This window comes from Lissotriton helveticus, chromosome 7 (assembly GCF_964261635.1).
Source record: "Lissotriton helveticus chromosome 7, aLisHel1.1, whole genome shotgun sequence".
Classification (NCBI taxonomy): domain Eukaryota; kingdom Metazoa; phylum Chordata; class Amphibia; order Caudata; family Salamandridae; genus Lissotriton; species Lissotriton helveticus.
Window position 1 is genome coordinate 1864313126 of NC_136068.1, and position 27329 is coordinate 1864340454.

The 27329-nt window shown below is 43.2% G+C and overlaps 1 protein-coding gene across 1 annotated transcript in view; it reads right to left on the reverse strand.

The window, feature by feature from the left end:
* Positions 1–27329, reverse strand: part of LOC144767801 (DBH-like monooxygenase protein 2) — a 240718-nt gene that overhangs the window by 166458 nt on the left and 46931 nt on the right. Inside the window, exons 4-5 of the mRNA XM_078651179.1 lie at positions 9955–10038; positions 5634–5798 (exon numbers count right to left, since the gene is read on the reverse strand). Of these exons, the coding sequence (XP_078507305.1) occupies positions 5634–5798; positions 9955–10038 (249 nt within the window). The remainder of the gene's footprint in view (positions 1–5633; positions 5799–9954; positions 10039–27329) is intronic.

Below are 27329 nucleotides of genomic sequence, written 5' to 3' on the forward strand. Positions count from 1 at the left end.
AGGAATTAGTTTTTAAAAAACCTTTGAAATTCACTCAAAAACTATAAGTTTTAGTGGTGTTATAGTTAGCTGGACATTTTACTCATACAAAACCAATGAAATTGCTCCTATATAGTTAGTTGTACTAACTATATTTCGCGCACCCACAATCCACTGCTGATGATGTCACATATTAGATCATTCATGACATGGTCAGTGACATCACTGAGGACATCTCAAATGACATCACTGATGACATCACTGATGACATCATCCACGTGACAATCACATACACCTTTTCATACACTATTACAATTTTTCATCACTGTTTGTAAAATACAGAGTATCATATTTAAATCCATTGTCACAGCAATACAAGTATCTAAAAATCCACTCAGTGATTCATAGATGTATACACACATCTAATCACTTACCTATGGATTCACTCATACATGCTGTCAATGAACAATAGAACACTATCAAAAATACTTATACATCTATATCGACATTAAGCAACAGCAGGCATCCTATTCACATATGAAGTCATCCTACTCACTTATGCAAACAATGGATCATACTTACATATTTACTTAGCAAAACACTTATACAAACACCACTTCTTCTATTCATTTAGATAGTAAGTCATACTTAGTGAATTATAAAATCATTATTACAAGTATACAGTTATCCATACAGTCACTCACACAATCATTGTGTCTTATGTATACTTATTTATATACAACAACTGACACATACACTGCCTTTTATTTTTCTAGTTTGTTGGACCTGTACCTTTGATAAATATATTTGCTCATCACCACACCCATAAAGAGATTCCCTCATCCAAACTGTTAGAACGTGTAGTTTTAACTTCATATATCTACTGAATCAACTATTCACACATCTTTGGACAGTCACACACCCCCCACCAAACCACACACACTTTCATACTCCCATACAAATACTCAGTTAACTAATCAATAACTAATATAGACTTTCACATAGCTAGTAACCAACTGTAGAATCAGTTTACACAACAACTGACAAAGTGATACAGATATTCACACAGTTTAGTCACTATCCACTATATTTAGTGAGACATTATAAATTGGTCAAGTAAACAGTCAATTACACTGCTACTAAATCCTCCATCCAAATATTTATTTATATATATCCACTCATTCTTCAATGTAAATTGCTATATATATAATGCATATTTAAATAACGAAGCAAACCACATTCACTGGATGATGTCATCAGTGATGTCATCAGTGATGTCATTTGAGATGTCATCAGTGATGTCACTGACCATGTCATTATTGATCTAATATGTGACATCATCAGCAGTGGATTGCGGGTGCGCGAAATATAGTTAGTACAACTAACTATATAGGAGCAATTTCATTGGTTTTGTATGAGTAAAATGTCCAGCTAACTATAACACCACTAAAACTTATAGTTTCTTGAGTGAATTTCAAAGGTTTTTTAAAAACTAATTCCTAACTATATAACTCCTGAAACCTATGTTTTTTTCAGTGAATTTCAAAGGTTTTTTTAAATGCTAATTCCTTACTATATAAGGCCTGAAACCTATGCTTTTTTCAGTGAATTTCAAAGGTGTTTTAAATGCTGAATCCTAACTATATAAGGCCTGAAACCTATGGTTTTTTCAGTGAATATATATATATATATATATATATATATATATATATATATATATATATATATATATATATATATATATATATATATTTCACTGAAAAAACTATAGGTGTCAGGCCCATTATAGTTAGAACTTAGCATTTAAAAATCTTAGAAATTCACTGAAAAACATAGGTTTCTGGGGCGTTATAGTTAGTTGGACATTTCACTCGTACAAAACCAGTGCAATGTGAAGAGATAAGAAAGAAGAAAAACGCACTTAAAGAAAAAAAGAAATGCAGAAAGAAGCAACAGAAGTCCACAAAGACAAATAAAAGTGTAGGAAGAAGAAGAGAGGAGCAGAAAGTCCTCCTGTAACCCCAACTTTTTCTGACGGGTACTGATGGTGACTGCATCTGACTAACCAGACCTAGAGCCAGTGCTATGCTAAAAGACACTTAGAATATAGTAAAAACACCTACACACACTAGGGAGCACTATGCGTTAGAGTACCCCTGTGATTACCATTACCTCCTCTGTTAGATCCTAGTACATAATAGGCCAGGGGGATTAAAACTACCTCTTATAATGCGCCACAGGGCGCGTTTGCACACTGGTGAAGGGACGGAGTGCTTTAAGTGACCTGTGTGCAAACACGCCCTGTGGCCGTTTTAATTTCAAGGGATAAAGTCCTCTTGAATCCGGAGTGTCCCTTGGGACCAACTAACCTACCAGGTATCTCCTGCAAGTGCCCTAGAGCTGCGTTGCAGAGAGGTGTAAAAAGGGGCACGTCCTGGACCACCTCTCTGCAACGCAGCACAGTGTTGCTTACTTGAAGCACTTGGTGGGCTAGTTGGCCCTCATGGGCCCTCAGGATTGAAGGGGAATATTTCTCCAACTTAAAACACGCTACAGGGCGTGTTTGCACACATGTCACCTCAGGACCCGCCCCCTCCCTTCACCACTGTGGAAACTCACCCCGTGGAGCGTTTTAAGTTGCAAGATTAACTCCCCTTGAATCCTGAGGGTCCCTGGGGTGCAACTAGCCCACCACGTACCTCTATTAAGTTCCACAAAGTTGCGTTGCAGAGAGGTGTAAAAAGGGGTGTGGCCTCTGAACACTTCTCTGCTGGTGCCCGGGGCCATGGGGGGGTCATGCGGCCCCGCCAATATTTTATAAAAGCCCCAGGGGTGGTGCTAAGTTGCAGCTCCCTCTCTGTCAAAGCAACTGTACTACACTTTGATGAAGCGAGAGCAAAAAATCTCAAAGTGGAGAACAGTTTGCTATGACTTGGGTTGAATGGTAAAGCTCCTGCCAGCAATAGCAAACAGCTATATCTGGGGGTGTGCACCCTGGGACATAGCAGGAGCCGGTCCTGGGGTTAGTGGTCCCCAGTGCCATCTTTGGCTCCAGGAGGGGGGGCCACACAGCCTCCCTCCAATCTTTACTTAAGCCTTTGGGAGGGGTGTGTGCCCAGGGTTGGGGGTCCACAACGGGCCTCTCCATAATATTATTTGAGCCGAGGGAGGTGGCCATCCCAGTGGCTGTGGGGGGCTGAGCTGGTCTCCCAGTATTTCTATGTTAATTCCTCCAGGGAGGTGGCAGACACCAAGGCTGGGGGGTCTCCACAGCTCCCCCATTATTAAAGGTCCCCGGGCTGAAGGAGGGCCAAGCGCCCCCTCATTTATTTTGTCAAAAGCCCATTGATTTTGCAGCCCTCAGGGCTGGAGGGGGGGTCCGTTCAGCCCCCTGCTTGTTTATAGGGATGGGTGGTCAACTACGTTCGACCCACGGAATGTATGGAGATTTGCCCCTTCCACCTTTAGCAATGTAGGTGGAGAAACAAGGCAAATCTCAGCACACTCCGGGCGTAACGGAAGTTGGCCTCCCGCCTGCTACCTACCTCCCGCCCACCTCCCAGCCGCAGTATTAAATAACCTTAAAATGCCTTAAATAACATTTAAAATAACCTTACGTTATCGGCGGCGCATCCGTCTCCACCTTCGTCTTGGAACTGAACATGCGCGGGAGCCTGTGCATGCACCGCCGATAAGGTAAGGTTATTTATTTGAATGTTATTTAAGGCTTTTTAAAGTTATTTAACACTGCGGGCGGCAGGCGGGCGGGAGGAATGCGTCACATAACGGAACTATGTGGAGAGTGCGGAGATTGGTTCCATCTGTGGACCTCTCCGCGTAAGTCCCTTACGCAACTTACGCCCACCCCTACTTGTTTATACATAATGCCCCAGGGAGGTGGCGGTCCCAGGGGCTGCGGGGAGGACCATATAGGCCTTCCACATGCTAATTTAGTAAACAGACCCAGGGAAATGGCTGTCCCAGGGGCTGGGGTGGCATGCAGGCCCCCATCATCAGTTTATTATTGCTTTGCCCAGGGAAGTGGCAGTCCCCAAGAACAGGGTGCTTCATGGAAACCTCCCGCATAATTATAAAACACTGTCTCCCGGATTTGGCCTACCTGGTAAAAAAGATGCACATGAGCCATGGCGTCCTTTTTTCATTTTTGCAGGTCCACCCATGAATATGTTTCAAGCAGTGACCCAAGATGGCTGCTACCACCTCCTGGTTGAAGTGTTGGCAGCTAATCAAATTTCGGTTGGATCTGTGAGTCCATTGCAAGGACTCGCTTCCGCAGACATCTATATTTTGTAAACCTATATATCTCTAAAACTGCTGAGCGGATTCATACCAAGCCCCAAAAAGGACACTTTCTGGCCCAACAGATAGCATTCGTCCAACTTTGGTGTAATTTCATTCAGCGGTTCTGTCTGAAGTTATGTTCAAAATCCCTATGGGAAAATGCAGGGGGGAAATGCTTTTTGTGCTGCCCCTCTTTTCTTGGGTCCTACTTGACGGATCACCTTGAAACTTTGAACATAGAAGCTTAACCAAAAAGAACACTGTTATTTAAAAAATAGTAAAGATTCATCAAGCAGCACCAAAGTTATTGGCAAAACAAAAAACACTTTTCTTATGGAAACATGGTCCTAACTATAACTAAACATATATATGGATTCGAAGACTGAGACTATTTTGGGATCTCCAAACTGGGTGAAGTTTGGGATACAAGCCATATGAAACCTATAGAGTCCTGTGGGATCATATCCGCAAAATCATTTTCTAGACACACATCCCCCCTCTTCTACCTTCTTTAGATAATGCAGAAATGATAATGAGAATACAATGCTGATCTATCAAGACATTACAATATTTACAACTGTCCTTCATGTTACCGTGTATATATTATCAGATGCATGCCTTGTACACACTGTCTGCTTTATCCACTGAAAATTTACTTTTATTTTTTACACATGTGTTTTCAACATCAGTGTAGGTGAGTCATCATTTAGAGCTATAAATGTCCTTGTGAAGGGCAAATTTACATTTATTTAAAGAGCACCTAAAATAGAATACTAAGCCATGACTGTTAGCATATAGTTTCTGTCCTGATTTATAGCCCAGATGCTGCTGTTTGTGTGAAGGTTTACTATCAGTCATTGTATTTTTTTCCTTTTGTGTTGTCACGCTGTTACATTGACCTGACATTTGCACTCCAATTTCCCTTTACCAGTGTCCCTCTTCTCCCCTTCTACACCCAGCATCTAGCCCATTCAATATTTTCTGTGTCTAATAACTCCTGTTATTGAAAATAGTTCCCAGTGGGGGAAGTGCTTTTCAGTGGGTGAGACAAAACAGGAAGCGAAAGATGAGAAAGGGGGCATGTTACAGCTGAGCAACAAAGGCTACAAGAGAGGAGGTGAACTTTGATTAACAAGGGAAATGATTGTGATACAACAAATAAAAAATGTTTCATCAAAATGGAAGTGATGGTTGAGAAACATGGAAAGATACCCTATAGCACCAACAATGCTGACACAGCCTAAGTTATAGCTGGCATAGAATCGCCTGATGGAATCCCTCCAGTACTCTATGGTCTTAGTAACTATGACCACAAGCTTTGTACAAGCCCTGTTGTTCATTCATTGACTTACCTTACCACCAACAGCCCATCCAGCAATCACCTCCGTGCAAGCATAAAACTTTGGATCATTATTACAAATTCCAGGTGCAATGTTGACGTTGGTGGAGTTTGGACAGCCATAGACCAGGATGTGCTGAATCAGATTTTTGTTGCTCTCTTGTATGATCGAATCAAACTGTGAAGGGGTCACAGAGCAGAAAACAAGTTTTATTAAGTACATTTTGTTTCTTGTGAGAAGAAGAGAAAAGATTCAGGTCAAATTTCTACTATTTAACATGGGAGTACATTTAATGACAATCTCTTTGTTTTGATACTCTCTTGAGCATTTAATCCAAGGAGACTGATATCCAAATTGCTTAGGTCTTGATCATTAATGCCCCTTTGAAATAAGAGTCTACATTTTTGTACATTAGGAGGTATCCTATTGTGCATAATGAAAGCCAGAGAGAAGAGCGAACGTATACAAGAAAACACATTTCCACGATGACCAGAAATGAACACATTTGACTCAAGTGTATGTGCTTGAGAGTCACCAGGATGCTTAGAAAATGCACAATGTAGAGTGAAACACATATTGTAGGCATACAATGTATATGTACATTTTGTTAGTGAGATGATAAACAAATAAATATTTATTCAAACCTATCAGGTAATAACAATCAAGCAAAAACAGATTAGAATATGCATAGAAAAAATACATTAAGTTATACGTACTATTAATCAGATTTTAAAATTGAACTAACAAAAGCTTCATTTACAAGGGGGTCTACAAAGGCAGGACTCTTGTCAGGATTCCAGGATATTCACATTGGATAAATTCACATACATTTAACTTAAATGACAATCATCTACATAATCAGTTGTTGTCCCCACAATTTGAACATATCTAAAACCAATAGATTATGGTCTGACATTCAAAAATGTGTCTGTATCCATATTGCTTTGGTCATTAACTCTAGAGGGGTTCAGCCTTCACCTTTACTCTCCTTCTTTAAGTACTTACAAGTAGGGGTAGTCGGAGCTCGCAGAGTTTCACTCCATGAAAGTCGGCGGAGTTACCCAAAAACTCTGCCAAATTCCACAAAGTTCTGCAAGTGAGCGGAGATACCGGCTCCAGAATGAGAGTCACCACACATCTGAAGTACATGACAAGGACAGTGGCAGTAGAAATAAAACAATGTTAGGCAGGAATGCCCGATTGAGTGTTGTCAAGCCTTAAGCTCCCGCTCCACAAAAATCAACCGCCAAAGCGGTTCGATAAATTGACAAAATCTGTAAATGAAATGCCAGACGTTTTGAAAGAAACAATGTCAAATGGATGCATCTACCTTTTCAGACAAACCAGCAGTGGAGCACCAGGAGGACTCCTGAGCTGAACGCTATGTGCCCAGTGCTGGACACCACAGAGGGCTGTGGGGGAAAGCACATGAGCCCCCGAACAGGTGCTGGCGCTGGCGCGAAGAAGCCATGCACACGGCAAACAACTGACCACCCAGGCACTTCACTGAGGGTGGTGATCTGACCTTCGAATGGCTGAATGAATTATGTGAAGGGATTGGCTGGATAAGCTCCTCATATCTGCTTAACACTAGACCAACATCCACAGAGGCAATTTTGTGGACACGCAGCCTATCCAAATCTATAGGTGCCAGATAGGTGGTGGTAAGGGTGCAGGTAAACTCTGTTCCACCAGTGGTAGGCAGAATTTTTGCCAAACGTATTGCTCTGCTTGGAGCACTGAGTGATAAAATTGAACACAATTCAGATATGTAGCAGAGTTTGCCGCCCACCCCTACTTGAAATCAGAGCCAGGGAAAATGCCTTTCTTTTTCAATGGACCACAAAGACTTCTGTTTAAGGCAAATCTATTAGTGAGATGATTCCTGACTGACTAAAGCCTGACCTAGTAGTTACCAGTTATTGAACTATCTGCCTATGTCATACTTTCGAATCAAATTTCACATTGCTGCAGAGTTACATTCTTTAGATACATATTTGTGGCAATATCTATTTTCTGTAGGGATTCAAGACATTTTAGCTAAAGACATCCATATTTCGGCTCATTTTTCAAATTTTGGTCTTATGTTTTCTAAGTAGTCTTTTATTGGTCATGCAATTGTAATCCTATTTCTGGTCCATTAACAACCTTTTGAAAGTAATTAATATTCTAGAGCATACATTTAAAAATGTTTGGGAACCACAACAGCTCTTTTGACTTGGCTATTCCTTTGTCATAAAACAGTGGATGCCCAGTCTGGCAACAATAAATATGCAAGAGTCGTATACCCCGATCACTACATAGTACTCTATTCTCTATCTTGATTTCTGTATCCCACTGCATATTGACCTCTATATATCTGCATTCTGGACATTTCTCTCTCTTTGCTCTGACCCATACTCTGTTCTCCATTTTCCGGTGCTCAATCTTGTGTCTGCTTTTTTCCCTGGTCTTCCTGTTTCCAAGTCCCAGTTCTGCCTTTCTTTCATTAATGGTTCCCAGACTCCTTGTACCTGGCTCTTTCTCTGCTCCTGTGCTTTACCCCTGAGTCCCAAGCTATTTCTACTTGGTGAGCCCACAGTGCTGTTGTTAGAAACTGACCTTGCTGCTGAGTCCACTAGTGCTCTTTTTGATCCTGCTACAATATTGCACACTTGCCTTCTTATTTCTGGTTTCACAGTTGTTCATTCCCTGTTCCTGGTCTTATTAGTTATTTGTGTCTTGTGTTTGTCTCTTATTTATCTTGTCTTTTGGTTCCAATGCTTGTCTTGTTCCTAGTTCTGGTTGAACACTTATAGACCTTTCTTGCATGTCCAGATTCTTAGGGGCCCATTAGGATGACGGGCGGACTTTGTGCGCCTGCCATTCCATCGTAGGAAGGGACCGCCCGCCATAAGGACGGGGGTCCAGGGGGGGGGAATCAGGGTGCGCCCGCCACAGTGGCGTCCACATTCTGTATTTTTAACATTGTGGCGGGAGGTGCTGAAAGCACCACCCACCGCAATGGTAAAAATACTTGTTGTTCATTTCAAAGCACAACGTGACAGGTACCACGCGGTGCCTGCCACGTTGTTCTTTGAAATGCTGGAGGGTACCATGTGCACCCTCTATCCCCCCTGGAGTACCCATGCCTTTGCCGCCATGGAAAGGCATTGGAAAATGCCCATCCTAATATGGCTGGCGGTGTCTGATACCGCCACCATATAGAACCTTTTCCGCCCGGTCGCAAGGCGACCGGGGTGGAAAATCAGCGGATGGTCTTTCCGCCAGCCGGATCTCCCCCGCCGGCCTGGCGGGGGAGATCCGCCCGCCATCCTAATGGGCCCCTTAGTGTTGGATTTCACGTTTTTGTTCTGACTGCATATTCCTGTCCTATGAGTGTGCAGATTCACACTTCTGTACATTTTGAATCAGGCATAGACCCCTTTTCCAGTCCATTTTTTCCCTGAGCTCAGTTTCTGTGTACCTTTCACTGTTCTCCTTGTCTTCTTGTGTGTGATATTTTTACCTTGATTTCAATTGCATCCAAAGGGTGCCAGTTAAACTCCAAGACTTGTGCCTTGGCACTGAGAGCCAACCAGTGCTTCTTCTGCATAGAAGCTCCAGGGTGTCTCCCTAAGCTATGCCAAAGTAATCCGCTCCTTGCCTTCATGTAAGATCTCTTCAGTACCCAGAAAGATCACTACCAAGGAACGGACACCATATAGTTTATGACATTTTGTCTATTGTTTCCCTGCTTTCACCTTTTCTGTTATTTGTACTTGTGTTATTGTAATAGTTTCCACTGCAGACTTTCCAGTTCACTATTCACTACCTATTTCAACATGCTTTAATCCTCAGCTTCCTTCCTGATTTCCTTCCTACCATTTTAATATACTCTCTTGTTTATATATAGCCCCTTCTTTGGAAAACCTTTGTCCCTGCATAGTGCAATAACCCCACCCCGTTACCTTTTCTTGTTCTTAACTCTGCTAGGGTCCTGAACTTTACTAGATCCCCTGACAATGCTGTTTCTAGGAGGTCGATTAATATAATGGGCTTTGTTCAGAACCCTATATTTAGCTATGACCAAATACATTTTGGAGGTCTGCTCTTTGCTGGATGAACAAATGTAGTCAGATTCATTTGCAGGACAGGCATATGTTACGTGAGTGTGTAACAAAACTCCTTCATAAGGTAGTGGTTTGCAGTCAAATAAATTCACAAAATCTTGGAGCAATAATGCAGGAATGTCCTTTCCTCCTGGTGATATAAAAACAGTTGTAAAGTGAATTACCTGGCAACTTTGTCTCATGGACAATGTACTATATTGAGGGAGGTATAAAAAATGTACCTTATAGACATGATTTTTTTCAGTCAGTTGTGGCAGCGGAATGTATGCACATCCGTAGGTGGTTGCATCAGATGGTATAGAAAACTAAACATTGGAGAGAAAAAAGAATTATGTTACAATTTCAGCAACCTTGGATGACCATAATGGAGGTCATTAAAAGTGACTGTTATTAAAGAGCCAAGAGGAAATAATGTCAAGACAGAAATACTATATGGCTTAAAATTGAGTATCCTTTTGAGGGAATTACTTAGTGCAACCTTGTTTGGAAAAATGAGTAAAAACTCTGATGTAACTTTAAAACACCTTTCCAGGAATCTTCCATCTTGGTGAAGTTAAAGCCCCAAATCATGTGCAATGAATTGCCAAGGGCCCAATGGACAACAGGTAGAGACTTAAGGCAGTTGGTGAGTCGTACACCTATTGCTTTGCCACACAACCTACATTTTGCATTGCAACACATGCTAAAACACATGTGCATATCTATTACTGTGCAAAATGACCATTCTATAGAATTTGATGAATTCATCTGTATGAATATTATTGAGGCTGGCTTCCAGTTTTCAAATCCTACCGAAAGCCTATGGATACAGAGATGGAGCCCCACAAGGGACAGCAAACCTTCAACCCTGAAAAGAAGAAATTCAGTATTCAGAATAAAATTAGCATGCTGCAAGTGGACATCATGAGGACCTTTTTCTCCCTGTCTTCTCTCACCTGTGCCTGAAGCTGGTATTAACATATTGGAAGCTGACTGCCTTGCACGGCTTTCACTTTATGATTGACTTTGAGTAATGTAATGTATTATTAGGTGTGATTGTTCAACTTCACCATGTAATACACTCACCAACCTGTCTTGGTTCCATTCAGGCTCATTTGAGAAAACCTTAACTGAACCATGGGTAGCTGTGGCTTCAAGCAGTCAGGCTGTCAGAGGAACAAGTGCAAAGCATTTAGAAGTATAAACTCAGCTGAACGAAACACAAAAAGGAGCTCCAGCACAAATTCATAAAAACTGGCAATTGTTTAGAAATTGTTAGACACACAAACTAGCAAAATCCACTGGAGGGTTCTGGAGATATAAATATTCAAACAATTCATAAATCACACATTTTCATCCGGAAAAGTATTGACCACTACCACAGCAAGCTGTAACTTTTAAAACGTTAAGAAACTTTAAAATAAATTGTGTTCGGGTACTCCAGCTTACTTTAGATGACCATCTTTGGCAAGGAGCAAGTTAAGGGGGCCTATAAGGCTTATGTGGCAGTTTTCTCAAGGCCAAAGCTGTCTCCATTGTAGTTCCAGTCCTTAGTCACCAAACACCATGACTCAATAGAGTGGTCCTGATGCAAGGCATACAGGATGCTAAAATTGCTGAAGGATATTGAAGGTGCAGAACTGACAATGGGGTAGTTCTGGGGCTACTCCTTAGTCCATGGTCATGGTGGGATGACTTTAGCCATAGGGGTCGAAGTCCTTGGAACTTGGGGTGAACTCCAGCCAAAAACCAATTACCACTGGTCTACTGGTCTCCGGCCACAGCGAAACCACTGGTTCTCTTTTGATGAGGCTAATGTACTTCTTGGGCAACCAACCTGCACTCCAACAACTCTCCAGGGTCCAGCAGAATCTGGTGTAACTTTTGAATGTCAGAATCGGTCTCCATGGATGCACTTCGGTGGTCAGCAGCAGTCAAGTGATTGTGGATACTTTTCACCAAGGCATGCTTCTTCAGCTTTTGTAACCCTCTACATGGAACAGGAAGTCAGCAAACTGACTTTTGGTGTCACTTCTTCTGCTGGGGCTCGAGGACAACTATTCCTCAAACCAGCAGGGCACCACAGGTACTGTCCTTACTTTGCGGGGTCAAGGAAACAGCAGGGCAGTCCATACTCAGTTCTCTATCCAGTTCAGATGTGAACCTGAGGCCTGGGTGCCATATTTCTGCACAGATTCTGCCTGCGGGGGGTGCAACGGCTACTGGACAATGGACTACCAGGTCCTTGCCCTCCTGGTGACAACTTCCTGCAAAGTGAGGCATCTAGCAATCCCAGAATGCTCTATATTACCCACTCCCAAGATGGCAGAAACCTCTCTCAGTGTGTAAAGCTTGGTAGCCCACCCTAGACATGTGACTACCTGAGGGAAGCACGCCCAAGGGAAAAAAAAAACTTGCCAACTACTTCCCCTCTCTCTGCCCCCACTGTCTAACTGTCTATCAGAACAAAAGAAAAATATCTATTTCCTGTATCCATCATTTGCCCTTCAAATTCGGCTTCTCCTTTGAAAAGATCGCCTTTTGGGTTCACATCCCATTTGGCCTTCACAGCCAGGAAGAGGTAACAACACTTCCAATGGCAGGCACCTAATTATTCCTTCCTGGGGTTTGTTCACACCTCTCCCCAGGAAGGCAGCCGACTGCCTTATAGCTAAGCTTGGGCGCAAAATCCATTCCGTTCGCGGAATTTGCAATTTCGCGGTCCGCAAATCCCGCAAATTTGTCCAACAATCCATAAATTCGCAAGCTGATGGATTTTTTGCTTGGTCGCGCTTGACAAATACAATATCGCGCGCGCTGCGTTGACTTACTGTGATTCTGTGTTCGCCAAGTTGTTTTTCTCCCGGTTTGCGTGTGCTGCGCCATTTTGAATCTTGCTGCGTGATCGCGCGAGAGTTTTTCGACCGCGATTACGTCATCGCGGCCCGCCATCCTGCACAGCGAGAGTTTGACAACGCAAGTACATCATAAGGGCCCGCGATCACGCATCGCGGGAGTAAACAATGCTGAACACTTTTTGGTGCAAGGAGTCCATTTTTGGGGGGGGGGGGAGGAAGGAGGTGCCCCAGAGTCTCCAACGTCCTGTTCCTGTCCAGCAGGCTCCTCCCAGTGCTTTGTCCATGTCCTGGTCACTTTTGATTTAGATCTGGAGCTGGAAGAATTACTTTTTGTGGCTGCTGCTGGATATATGTATTTGAGGACTTTTTCGACTTTGGAGTATGGATCACTTTTGGACTTGAGATTTTACAAGTAAGTTGGTGTTGTTTGTTTGTGTCATTGCAGTTGCTGCAACTACAGTTTTAAAACTTTTTTCACAACTTAAAAAAAATATATATTGTGGGTAGCCACAGTATCCAGTTGGCCCAGGGTTAGTCATGGGTGCATGATACAACTGTTTCTGTGATTTTTTTAAAACTTAATTCTCATTTATGTAGTGGAATTTTACCTCACTGTTATATGTTGAGTTTTAATTTTGGGGTGCCAGTAAAGCCTCACTAGCCTGTAGGCCCTGGGGTAGTGAGTGGTACATGGACCAAGTCTTTCTGTGGGGTCTCTTGAATTTAAGCATCAATGAGGGCATGGACGGCATTGGATTGGGGTGATTTTTGTGTGTTTTTCAACTTTTTGGGGTGTTGTTGGGGCCTGGCCATGTGGGTGGAGGCCATTTTGAGGCCTGGTTCAGGCAAGGCCTGTCCATGTGGTGGGGGTCAAGGGGCCATTTTGAAGCCAGGCAGTGTGCTCAGGCCTGCACCCAGTTTGCCTTGCTTTCATCCATTATGCCCAGGGGTAGTGAGTGGTGCATGGGCCAAGTCTTTCTGTGGGGTGTCTTGAATTTAAACATCATTGAGGTCATGTATGGCATTGGATTGGGGTGATTTTTTTGTGTTTTTTACTTTTTGGGGTGTTGTTGGGGCCTGGCCATGTGGGTGGGGGCCATTACGAGGCCTGAAGATGACCGCACAACAATATAGAGGTCAAAACGCCGTTGACGCTTCTCTGTGGCCCAAATTGAATTAAGGACACAATATTCATGTTTATGCTGTTCATTTTTCCCAATATGTAATGGTTCTGTTTGCCACATGTTTGGTTTGTGTTATATGTTTCTCTTTTATGTACACTAGCACTTTTTTGTCTTGAGCGTAATTGTTTTTAGAATTGCTTTTTGTATTATATGTAATAAATTATGTTCTCTTGATATCAGCAATACTGTCTAAAGGGCTTCTTTATCTTTTCTAATTACTTTTCATTGTTTCTTTCTTTATTTCTAATTTTGAGTATATTGAATCACATTTAGTCTTGTTTGAACCTTTCCCTGAACCTATTGTTAGATGTACAAATTAATTTTAAGGCAGCTAGATGAATCCTAGGATATTGTAATTCTGGTTAAAAAAACAACAATGAGTATTTTAAAATAAATTCTGAATTTCATGCCCACCATCGATTGGATCTATCGTCAACATCATCCTCCTACATGTCAAGAAGACTTGTTGTTATGCTGCAGTGTCACTTTTCTTGTTGTAGCCATAATCATCCATGCAATTCTTTTTTCCCCATACTTATCTTCAGCATTGCTTAGGCTACTGTTCCTTCTAATACTCCTCTCAGGCCACTCAATGTCATTGTTTTACTTTGTTTTTCATATGCTGCTACTGCTAGTGTGGTACCACTCCTACTAACACCACAACAACGGAATTTCGGTCCGGGGTGGCGTAATCGCCATTTGCCATGCAGCCAGCGCTGTGCCTAGCTCTATTCTCAAACACGAATCACAGGTAAGATAAGCACTTTGGGGAGGTAGAATAATGGGCTAGGACTCGGAGGAGAGACTGACAGTAGTACTAGTAATGTACTAGTAGGCCAATTGAATTCACTAACTCTGTTAGTGGCACTTTTGAACATTTTTGGACGTTTTATATAATTCATGCTGGTAAGTTTTAGGAAACCAAATGTGTCATAACCCCCGCCCACCAACCCACAAAATAATATCAACACGTACACTATATTGAAGTATTGTAAAGTAAATAATTATATATTTACCCTAACCAAAATAAACTAGTCCCACCCCTCGCTAACCCAAACAATTGTCCATTTCAAATTGTCCTCTGAAAAGTCCCAAATAATCCCCAACTCCCGATTCCCACCCCCCCAACAGTCTTTAAAAAAGGGGCAAGGGACACAGTCACTTCCGGCGGTGTCTGGACAGGCGGTCCCGCCGCTCCTTGCGGAGGTCCCGGAGCTGTTTCTCAATATTGTCCACCTTGCTCTCCAGGTGGTCCACTCTTCGGCGTAGGCGGTGCATGAGTGCCATCCAGGCTCTGGGGGGGGGCAGCTTCTGGTGTTCTTGCAGCTGAGCAGTGATGGGAGGCTGTCCGAGCAAGGCGCTGTGCTGGAGGCTGCTGGCTGGTGGACATGGGGTCAGTGCTGGAGGAGGTTGTTGATGTTGACGCCCCCTCCTCCAATTCCCGAGCCCACATCCGGCAATATTCCACACAAATGGCCTCCAGCTTCCAGGCCCTGGCCGGGACAGCCTTCTCCTGTCTGGTGAGTTTTTTGGGAGCATCTATATGAAAAAAGAAAGAGAAATAATGTAACCAATACTCTTTAACGATAACACAAAATAATTCAACATAATGTTGTCTAACAGTAACACTAGCAATTTGCAAGCACAGTATTACATTTTGGCATGTATCTTTCCGCCGTCTTTGTAGGCCTGTAACAGTGGGAGTTTCAGGAATTATACTACCATGCAGCACTATGGACTCAATACATAGTCAGAGAGTCAGAGAGTACACCAGTATTCTTCTTTTTTTCTCTAGTTTTGCGAAAGAAATTACTTGTACGTGAACTTGTATTAGCCGGCATAATGCCAGCTCAGTCAGCTTGCACCCAAGAAAAAGAGACACAAGCCATGATGACGCAGACTTGCATGCATTACTTTAAGCAGTACATGCAGGTGGGGATAGGGAAGCTCTTACTTTTGTATAGGGGTGGCACTGGCCATACTCGGTTACATCAAGGGCTACTGCTCAATGTAATTTATATTTCGCACTGCCCTCCCCATGGCCTTCAGTACTACAAAAGGAAAATTAAGATTATTCATTTCTGATCATGTATCCAGCCGATCACATGATCTCTTTGCTTATATGATGGATGACTTTAGGTGCTTTGTTGTGATAGATTGAGTGAACAACAGCGATAGTCAACCCATGATTAACACGGCAGAAAGAAAATTACGAACATAGGGAGTGAGTGTGGTAACCATAATTGCTGGAGGAAGGGACTTGACTTGATATAATTGTCAACTATACAATACATACACAATATATGCTGTGCTTGCAAAGCAAACTACTGTACTGTTACTTTAGGCAAGGGAGAGTTTCTGAACAACCACAACTTGTAGTATTTGGATTTCCTCTGCTTTGCTACTCTGGCACGGACATGCTGTTTGAACAAAGTAACACTCTTCATGCACTGAGCGTCTGCTCTACATACACCTCTGCTATGTATGAGGAAGACAATACCATCCAGGCTCCCAAAGTAAACGTCTATCATTCTTCTTAATGTCTCAAGTGTAACAACTTTACTTTTTCTCAACAACCAAATACCCTTTTCATTTTATTTGGTAAACCACCGTATTGCAATGCACACCACACATTAATTTTCTGATTCACCCACACAGGCAGTCATTTTTTCTTTCTCCTCCAACCATCCTTGCTTCAAGCAGCCATGCACCTGATTCCTTCCTATCAGCCACCTCTGCCTGCATTCAAAAACACGTATCATTCTTTACAGTCATAAATGTTAAGACTCGCTCGTCCTCCTATTGACCCTAAGTTATTTCCCTTTTTGTTCATCACATCCCTCAACTTAATCTGATATGACTTGGCTTCACAATAAAAGTTTCTCAACTGGTTTGAAGTTAAATATAGCGGGTCATTGCTTATTCAATAACTAATGCTATTGCTAAGGCAAGGGTGACTGTCTTCTCTGTTACTGGCTAAAATGTGGTTCTAAATCAGTAACTGTTCTTAACAGTACAGTGTACTTGTAGTAGTGTACTGTCTACGGATGTATGACGGTACAACGTGTGCTTTTACCACGTAGCGTGTACCGTTACCATGCAGGTTTTACAATGCAAGTCGTTCCAATGACTTGCGCTGGGGGGCACTGGATAGTGGAATAGTTTATTTACTATTCCAACTCCAGTCCCCGTGGATAGTAGGGAAGGTGTTGGATAGTAAATTAACCTATTCCCTATCCTACAGTGCCCTCCAGCGCAAGTCGTTGTAACGACGTTTGTTGTAAAACCTGCGTGGTAACGGTACCGCGTTGTAAAAGTTTCGTTGTAAAGGATGTTCCCCACTGTCTACTGTACAGTACATCATACACTCCTTTGCAAGCCTACTCTAAAATGTCAATAAGTAAGGAGTATAATAATAACTTTCCACCGTCCACCGCTGCTGAGCCATCCCCCTCAGCTCCTCCTGGTGGCACTTGTGGCACCGCCGCATCCGCCCCTGCAGTGGCCCCCTCCACACTGCTGGCCCCTGCACTGGTGGTGGGAACTAGTGCCGCATCCGATGTTGTGACGCCTAGAAAATACAAGTCATATTTTTAGATGCCATACACCACCCCCTATTTCATCTCGTAATGGAAGAGAAACTGTTAAACAATTTTTAATTATTGGGACTGAAAAGAAGTCACGGTTTTGGGGAGGGTGTTAACTTATATGCTTAGCCATAACATGCAACTCTTTTTAGCACAACTGATGAATCCTTGCTCTTTAACGTGCAACATTTTTATAATTACAGACGGAACCAACTACTCCTCATCACCACCAGGAGGACTTGAAGTTCCAACAAGGTGAGGGCTCCCGAGTCCCGCACGGTTACTTCTGACTGAGGTATGTGGAAAGTCGAACTGCCCCTAACAGCAACAATGTCTTATTTCTCTTGTCCATACTTCTGTATGTGCAGAATAGTCCCTGAAATACTAGCGGTATGGTATGTGCTACTATCAAATCAAAAAGCCAAGTACTAGGCTTATTCTTGGTGGACATTGACATTTTGTTGTTGGAAATTGTCAAAGCACTAACATTAAGAAGACTGGAATAGACAGCAACCCAGAGGACTGCACTGAGTGCCTCTAGAGCTATTGCTGGATCAGAGTTTTCTTTAACACCGTTTGCCGACTGGGCAAGCTTAGCTACCTACACAGACCGAGTCATAATAATGGTAAATAGTAGTAGCACAGAGAGTGATGGTAGAGAGGCAGGATAAGAATGTAGAAACAGTCTACAAGAAGATCAAAGACTATTTTGTAAAAAATAGAATTAGGAAACAGTTTGGAATGAATAGGAGCTGTAAAAGTTAGGGAAGTATAATTATATTAACAACAGAACAACTTACTGGGGCCAGCAGAATAGCCTGCAGAGGACCGTTCCTGCCCACTCCGTTCCGCCGGAGTTTGGGGTGTTTCTGTCTTCTTGCCCCTGGGAGGTTCTGATGATCATGAAATAGACACAAACTCGGATGATTGTTTTTTGGAAATATTTAATTTCTTTGACACAATGTAAAATTATCTCGGGGAAACAAATTAGCAACAATTGCACTACATGTATTGACCTATCTGATCTAGTCAACTAGGAGGATACTAGTACAGTTTTGCTGGATTCGCAGACCGCATACTTGGAAAGTTATATAAATGACTAACTAAACCAACAACAAAAAGGTTCTACTACGACGGCCAGCACTCAGCAGCACACGACGTGATCGACACAATCCGTCATCATGATTGCAGATCATTTGGGGTTGCTGCTGCTAGGCTGTGGAACACTCTGCCTTTTGAACTAAGACAAATCAATGAACTCCTTCCGTTCAGAAAGAATGTAAAAACAAGGTTATTCCCCAAGAGTTAGTTTGAGCATAGGGAGTCTTGTGCTGCAGTGGCCAATTGAGTTTCGAGCGCCAAGATGCCTGTCAGGTGATAGTGCGCTATAGAAATTAAATAAATAAAAATAAATAAAAAATGTCCTACTACTAATAACAAGTCATAATATACTCAACCTATCAATCCATCACTATCTCTTCTTCTTAGTGGCAGCAGGAGTACAAAGGAAGGACTAGACTTGAGTCTCTAGTCTCTCTAGCATTACGCAGTTCTGTAAAGTACTACACTCATACATATTCAGGCCAAATGAGCACAAAGTTGCAAACAAGTTAGCATAGAATGCAATGCCACTGAGGAGGCGAGCACCTGCAATCGCAGAAGCTATTTAAACATTATTTTACCTGCAATGTAATCGAATCTGCAGCATTCTTGCTCTTCGGGAAAAACATATATTAGCAATATAACACAGAGCAGAAGAAAACAAAGTAGTTATTAACTAGCTACTCACCAAGGCCAAGGATCTCCACGCCTAGCAGGTTGAGCAGGTCCTGCTCCCGGTCGAGGAGGTTAGCCCACCGGTGCGTCGCTTGGTGATAGGTGCACCGGACCCCCGACTCCCTCCGCATGGCCTGGCACACCTTATCCCACCGCTGGTCGACGCTCCCGGAGGCCATACCCTTTACCGGGCCTGCCCCCTGCTGCCACGGTCTTAGGGAGGTGGCGCAGAACAAAAAATATAAGCGCAACCAGATCCACCGCGGTGAAAACCTCCATGGACACTACATCCTCCACCCTCAATTACCCGCATGGGAGCCGGGTACAGGGTGCGGGACCCTTCCCCTTGCTTTTCCCGGCTCCCTTTGCCATGGTCCTGGGCAAAAGAAGAAAAGAATAGGGGAATAAATAAATAAAATAAAAGAGAGTGCTAAACAAAAAAAGTAGTTATTAAAGTAACAAAAAGTTGAAAAAAACACAAAATATAGATCAAGACAAATAGAGAGATAGATAATGAGCAAAAAAGAGCAAAAAAAAGTTCAAAGAAACAAAGGATATTTCCCCCGCAAGCATGCAAAAATACACGCGAACTCGTGATAGCGCCCTGCAACGAAAATACGTAACACGCACAAGATGGCCGTGCCCCTGTACGACCGCATGGGTAACTTTGCGGTCGGTGCGCTGCAAGAGGCCCGCAAATATGCGAAAAACCCTGCGAACACGCAACAAATAATCCGCAAATTCGCACGGATTATGCGGAATGCGAATTCGCTTTTGCACAAATTTGCGTACCGCGAATTTGCAAATTACCCCATACTTACTTATAGCCAGCAACTGCAAATGGCCACTGGATCCTTAGACAACAGAGGGGCAACTTTATCAAGTTGCGTATCAAGAAGGAGAGAGAGGACCAGATAGCTAGTCCGAATCCCCACAAGTAATTATATATATCAAAGAGAACTAGCTACGTTTTGACTTTTATGGAACTCTAAAGAGTCATGTTCAGTGGCACCGATTGGGTGTCTTCATGAAGCCCTCACCCACCAACCTAGTTGGTGGCAGGCTTCATCATCGGGCCCACCCAGTGACACCTAATGTGTCCCAGGTGTGCTTCGACGCCTGATTACAGCAGAGCAGGTATCTTACTGAGAGTGCAGTGAGGTGCGAAAGGTGAAGTGGGATTAAAACGGCTTGGCAGGAGTCCCAGTTCCGGAGGGTTAAATTACATTTTAATAATTGGGCTCCTGTCAGTGGTTAAAAACAGGCAGGGTGGATGTGATGGTGGCAGATTACGGCCTCCAACATCCAGTGTGGGTCAACATGTTTCAGCCATTGCCTTCTTTTAAATATGGCTTTCTTCAGGACCGTTTAAATGTGATGGTGCGTTTTAAAATAAAGTTAAGTGAGTCTGATAGACTATGTGTCGCACTCACTAAGGTGCTCTAGGTGTTAGAGGGGGATTCACCCTCAAACATACCTGGACATACAACATTAATGACAAAGACATGACATATATAGAGATGGTTTAGCATGTTGCAAAAGTCAAATAAAATTGCCGAATATAAGTGCTGTGTGTAGGGGGTACAAGCGGCAAAGGTGTAACATTACTGTTGGTACTGTTAGTGGTCATAATCGGTTTCTAATTGTCGTGGTGATTCTAGAAAGCGAACAATCACACATAATATGTGGAGAAAAGGCGAGAGTGTAAGGGTAAGTATTCTCACGCTGATGGTCTGCGGTGCTTCCAGGAGTAGATCGGCAAAGGAAATGACCCTGGAATACAAACGTATGACCACTGAATTGAGGGGGACCTGTATGGGAAGAAACGCTTACCAGGGCGTAGTGTAGGTAGAACAGCGTACTCACAGCAGTCTTGGTCAGGACCTGCGGGATACCTGTGTGCCGTCTTCGTACTCCGGAACCTATTCGGAGTGTGGCGGTCTGCTTTTATGGGCGATTCAATTGCTTGCACCTGTGTGGGGTAACAATGGAGGAGAGACTTGCCCGGTTGCGTGAGCGCCGCGCATGCGTGTAGATGGGACAAACAGGAAAGGTTCGCGCATGCGTACTGAAGCCATATGTCTTCTGAGGCGGGCAGGGCTTCATTTGTTACCGCGGGTGTTAGCGCATGCGTGGTGAAGCCGCGTGCCTGCAAAATAGTTTTGAAGAGGAAGAGTCCCGTAGAAAGGAGGGCTCAATATATACCATGCCCGTTGGAGCATTAGAATACGGGTTCTTGTGGCTTGACACATGTGTCGTCACTTGAAGGGAATGTGCGATGAAGCCGCACGCCTGTAGAGTTGTTGGAAGAGAAGGAGTCATGCCCGTAGGTGCATAAGAGATGGGGTACTCGTGGCTTGACAGATGTGTCTTCACTTGTAGGAGTTTAATGATTGAAGGAGTTCCATGGAATGGCGTCGTTGAGGCCATCCTTCTGTGATGAAAGTCGATAAATCCAGCGTTTTTCCTTATTCAGAAGCTTTTTCTCATTATCTGGCCCATTGTCAGGGAAATGTATATATATGTATGTATAAAATATATGTATTTATTCTTAAACACACCCTACTATTCTCTTTATAAGGCTATAGTTCAAAGCACATATGTTACACTTAATATATCACAGTAAAGTAGCACAATATACTTTAGGCCCTAGGGGCGAACCAAACCATATATTAGGAAAGTAGTATAAGGACCACGACTTGACTAGACACATGGCCTAGAGCTTGTACAATCGCTTCGACCACAAGGAACCTCCAAAGGTAGTGACACAGGGGACCCACGGGGGGCGCGTGCAGTGTGAGAACACAGCCGCAAATCGCCTTTGGCTTCTATGGGGAAAGTTGCAGTTGAAAATTTAAAGATTAAGGACACTTAGAAGAGGACTTTGAGCAAACCCCTTTGTACTTAAGGGGTTCTAGGGCCATCACCCATGGGAGCACTGGAGTACTCGAGTTACCTCACCCAGGGAAGCCGGGTGCATAGGTGTCTTTTGGTGTCGGGATTCGGTGTTGATTTCAATGGTGATCTGCTGCAAGGTACTGCTGCAGTCAAAGTGGAAAGTGTCTGGGGTTATCCAAGCCTGGATCGAAGATGTGAAGAACCGGAAAGCAGAGGGGTCAGAGTCTGGGTCACTTGCCAGTGACCAGGGGCATGATAGACGAATGTCCACCGATGTCAGGTGTTTCAGGTGTGAAGAGGTGAAGCTTGGCTCTGCAGCCATGAGGACCAGGAAGCGCTGATGATGTCCAGGAGCTGGATTCGAGCTGTCGAGTACTGTGGTATCGGTGCCCGGATTGGACCCAACAAGCCTTGGCAACAGTAACCCACGCAGGAAGAGAAAATAGGCTTTGGTGCGGACCAGGAAGGTCTGGGGGACTCACCAAGTGGTGGAGAGTCAGGGCACGTTTGGAGCAAGGAAAGCCAAAGTTGCCTTCTCAGGGACCCACCAGTCAACGGACCAGGGATCGCGAAGGTACCTCAAGCGAATTCACATAGGGCCGGCTCAGGGAACACACGTAGAGTGTAGGCCAGCACTCTTTGGTGGAAAAGGTGCTCGGGGTCTGGCTACAAGTAACCCAATGCACAGCTTCAATGAGCATTGAGAAGCTAATGCACTTGCAAATGTGCACGGTGTCCAGGGGTTCCAGTTCCATAGTACTCACAAGGACTGCAGGTCTCAGCTTTGATGGGGACTCAGGTCAGCCTCGGAGAAATCTGGAGATCCACCTCCTGGGCTGCAAATACTTTGGAGTCCGGCGGGAGCTTCAGAGATGCAGACTGGGCAGATGCATCTTTGGTGCCTGCCAAGCAGGGGAGTAAGTCCTTTACTCCAAGGGAGATTCTACAGTCATCCAGTCGTGTAGCTCGTCAAAGTTCCGGGATTTCTGTAGCAAAGTTTTGTCCAGGTGTAATCTAAAGTCCTGTAGTTAGGGGTTCCTTTCTTATACCCAAGGAAGGGGTTGAACTAACACCGGGGACCCACCTATGAGAGAGTTTGGAAAGAGGGGTGGCTACACCCATTTCCTTTGTCCAGTTTTGCGCCAGAGCAGGGGCTGTTAGCCCCTGCAACCAGTTTGATCTGGGCTATGCACAGGGACACCAAATGTGCCCTCAGTGCAGACTTCAAAGCACTCTTGGAGTGCACCCACCCAACCCCAATACACTAAAGCCTGTCTGGGAGGTGGGTATACCACCCAATGACAGGAAAGCTATTGTCCAGGCCTACCCTGCCAGAGTTTTATCCAGCAGCAGGAGGCCAGACTTGTGACTGTGGCTGCAGCATCCATTTTGCGATGCCGTCTTCTTTTAAACTGATACCAGGTATACCGGTGTGTACATGCCTCTTCTTCTAAAAGGGTGGAATCATACCCCCACCACCAGGATGGGCGGGGGGGTTGACACCAAACATGACTTGATTCCTGCCAACCATTCCAAAGTTAGCATTTAGCGCAAAGTTATAATGCACTTAAGAGTATATGGTTTGGCTGCATCACAAACCAGCACAAGAAAAGAGATTCCGAAGGCTGCAGAGGGGCCCTGCTCATGCAGGGCCACCCTCTCACACAAAACCCAGCACCCTGCATTCAGGATGTATAAGGCCTGCCATAGGGGTGACTGATAGGTGTATATGTGTACTGATTGAAGGTAGATATAGGTAACCTATATCTAAGTAAGGGGTGCATGCACCACCTTAGACAGGCTGCAGTAGCAGTCCTGTGGTGTCATTTTGCAAGGAATCCCAGGGGTGGCACCATACATGCTGCAGCCCCTGGTGGGCCTCTGGGATACCTAGGCCCTTGGTACCTAAGGTACCATATACTAGGGACTCATAAGGGTACCCCAGTAACCAAACTGGAGTGTACCTGGAATCAATTTATAGAGGAAGCAGCTAGGCTAGGGACCCTAATAGCAGGTTACCAGCCAAAGTAAGTCAAAAACCATCAAAACACCAGGAGAAAAGTGGGGGAAACCATGTAGTCAGATTCCACCTCCTACAAGTACTGTCAATGGCAGATAAAACAGTCTTCCGACTTTACAAAGTAGTTTTCTGTCTGCCAAGCCTCTTTGATTCCCTAGACAATATTCACCATTTTATGTTACATAGAATGCTGCATGATTTCATTCTGTGGAAACTGGTTTTAGTCAAAAGGTCTCCATGAGAGACATTTTCTTGTTGAACTAGACATTTATTTCTGCTTGTGTGTGTTTTGAAGGCAAATTTAACCCTTAGGTGCACTTTTCACATTGCGTGTTCACTAATGGTGTTCAGCAAAAAACTTGCATCTTCACAAAGCTTCCAGAAAAAAAAACACTTTACTCAAATCAAAAGTTTGTGACTTTTGCACTCCTTCTTTTAACCTGATATTAATAAGTAAGCAGCAGGTGCATCTTGGCACTGCCTATGACCAGCCTTCATCCCTATTAACTAGATTCTAGAGCTATCCCATTGACACTCAGAATTGTCAACATTTACCTTGAATCCAAAGACTTTCTTGAACGTATGCAGCGGTCTCATGAATCCTTGGAAGTATCCATGAAAGCCTGATCGTGAAGATAATCCTTTCTTACAGATGTCTAACCCTACCTAAATTCTCCTTCTCTACTCCTGCACTATTTGCATATAAGCATTTCACTTTTCATGTTAGTCTATTTAGTTATGTATGCGGAAAAAGGCGGGAAAAATTCAGTAGGTGTATCAGCAGAGTTGCTGCCTTGATGCAAGTGTGTCCCCCGGAAGACCCATGGGCCATTAGCAAAGTGATATAATTAAACAAAGACAAGGCTTGTCAGTTAGGTGGTATAAGCGTACACCTTTAAGTTGCATGTAGTATATGTACATCCAGTCGGATCAGAGCAGGAGGGGTACCAGGGAGTTACTATCAACATAAATGACTCTTTCCCTAGGTCCTGATGAAAAGTCAATAGGGGTACGGCTTGAAACATATTGACCCTTTAAGAACCAGGTAAATGACACCCTGCATTCTTAAACCCCACCCCTTCCTGTTTTTTACCATATTAACTAGGGGTCACAACACATTTAAATAACCTTTTAGGCAGGCATTTTTTTGATCAACTTCCTACCACTTCGTTATTTACCCCAACTCCTTTTTCACTCTATTTTCATCTAAGTGCTCCCACATAATCTGTAGGTTGTAGCATGCCCTGCTCTGCAGTGGAACGGGATGGACCCAATGATAAAGTATGCCATTAATGGGGTAACCGTGGCGAGTGAGGGCTTTACAAAAAACATTTTATTTGCTAGTGGAGGGTTAGTATTTCCTTGGCACTGTTGGGTTTTGCTATGCTGATTTAGAAACTCCATTTAGTAAGCAATTGTTGAATTCTTTAGCCTAAATTAATTCATGATTTTTATAGTGAGATTGTATTTTAAGTTCCTGCCATTATTTTCTACAGGAAGGTATTACAGTACTAGTGTTGGCCATGGGAGTTGCTGGGCATATGCTGAGCTGAAGTAGATTTACTACTGTTTTGGATCTTTTTTGGCTGGAATAATTTTAGAAGTGGAGTTTGTGGATAGGAATGGGCTTACTATACCCCTCCCTAAACCTCCATAGTCTTCTGTTAACCCCTTTTTACGCCTCCCTAAATTCTATTTATTTTTAATAAGTACTCTCCATTTTTCAACCACACCTCCTGGTCCCTCAATATGTACTATCAAGTAGTAAAATTGCATCTGTAAGTATTTCCCTCTAGAAAATATAGGAGAGGTTGAGGTGGAGTTTTACGTCCGTTGTTTTGTGAATAACATTTTGTAGTACTTTAGTAGTATTAATGTAGTACTACTAAACACACCACCACATGTAGTTTGTGAATAGGCACCCAAGACATCTGTATTTGGTGATTTATGAGCTGATGTTTGCAGTGGCTTGGGCACAATCCTGTGTATACAAGTAATATTCACTCATTTAACCTCAACAGCAACATCCCCTGCTGCCTTATCATTTTTCAAATCCAAAGATCTTTGGCCACCACTGGAGGCTTAAAGACACTTAAGACCAGATTGGCACAATGTTCTCCCTTCATCTTCCAGCCTTGATGAGCTTGACCATTTTTGCAGTGTCAAACATGAGAGCTGACCCCGTAGTAATGCACAGACATGAGAGTTGAACATGTAGTTATGTTTATACATGAGATTTAAACCAGTAGTTGTGTTCAAACATGGGAGATGAGCCTGTAGTAATTTTCAGATATGAGAACAGACCTGTTGACCCTATAATATTGTTCAGACATTGAGATTGGAACATGTATTAAGGTTCACACATTAGAAATAAACATCTAGTCATGTTCCATTTAGTTTATTCAAGGAATCTTTACTTGGTTGGGCCCAGGAATCCCATTTTAAATGACGATATTTAGGGAGAGTAAGACCCCTTCTTGTCTCATTCCTAGCCCTCCATACATTCTTAATGAAATGCAGCACTTTGTTATTTTTCAATCTGATACAGAATGAAGCTCCTCAAGAAAGAGACAATGGGAAGAAAAATATGTGACCTTTTTGCAGCAGTGGGAAACTGACCCTATAGGCAGAAGTGGCTGATCAGGACAGAAGTGTAACTAGTGGCAAGGAGCAGTCGGTCCCAGTTCTCCGGTGGGAGCCACACACTCACCCAGAACAAATTTATTACTAGTACTGCACCAACACTGACGTCTCCACCGCGACTTGTCTAGGAGCCAGCATGATAGCAGAATATCTCAGCCTGAATATAAATTAAAAATATATATTGTATTCAAAATCTTGTTTACTAAAGTATTGCTGCATTGAAGTTAATAATAAAATGTTTACACTCAAGTAAGCAATTTATCTGTAAACAACAGGCTGAAATATTTATATCAGACTATATTTTTATCAATATTGTAACATGGAACCGCCCACAAGCACATTTTGATTAGCTACACTCCCAGCTCCCTGCGTACCTCCTCTCTTGCATCTTTACCCAACTGCTACAATCCCCACCACCTGTTGTTGGATGCAATAGTATTAACCTTCTCGTCTACCATTTCCTGCTCCAGGGTGTCTTGCTGTTTTTTTTTGCCAACAACAAAATATATTTACCTTTGCTTGTAATTACTGAAGAAGATACAATATTAACAGTAGAAAACATTATGAGAAACAATGCTGGATAAATATGAGAACTTCAACTATAAAAAATACAGTCAAACAAAGAAAAGAGTAAGACGTTGAAAGAAATGG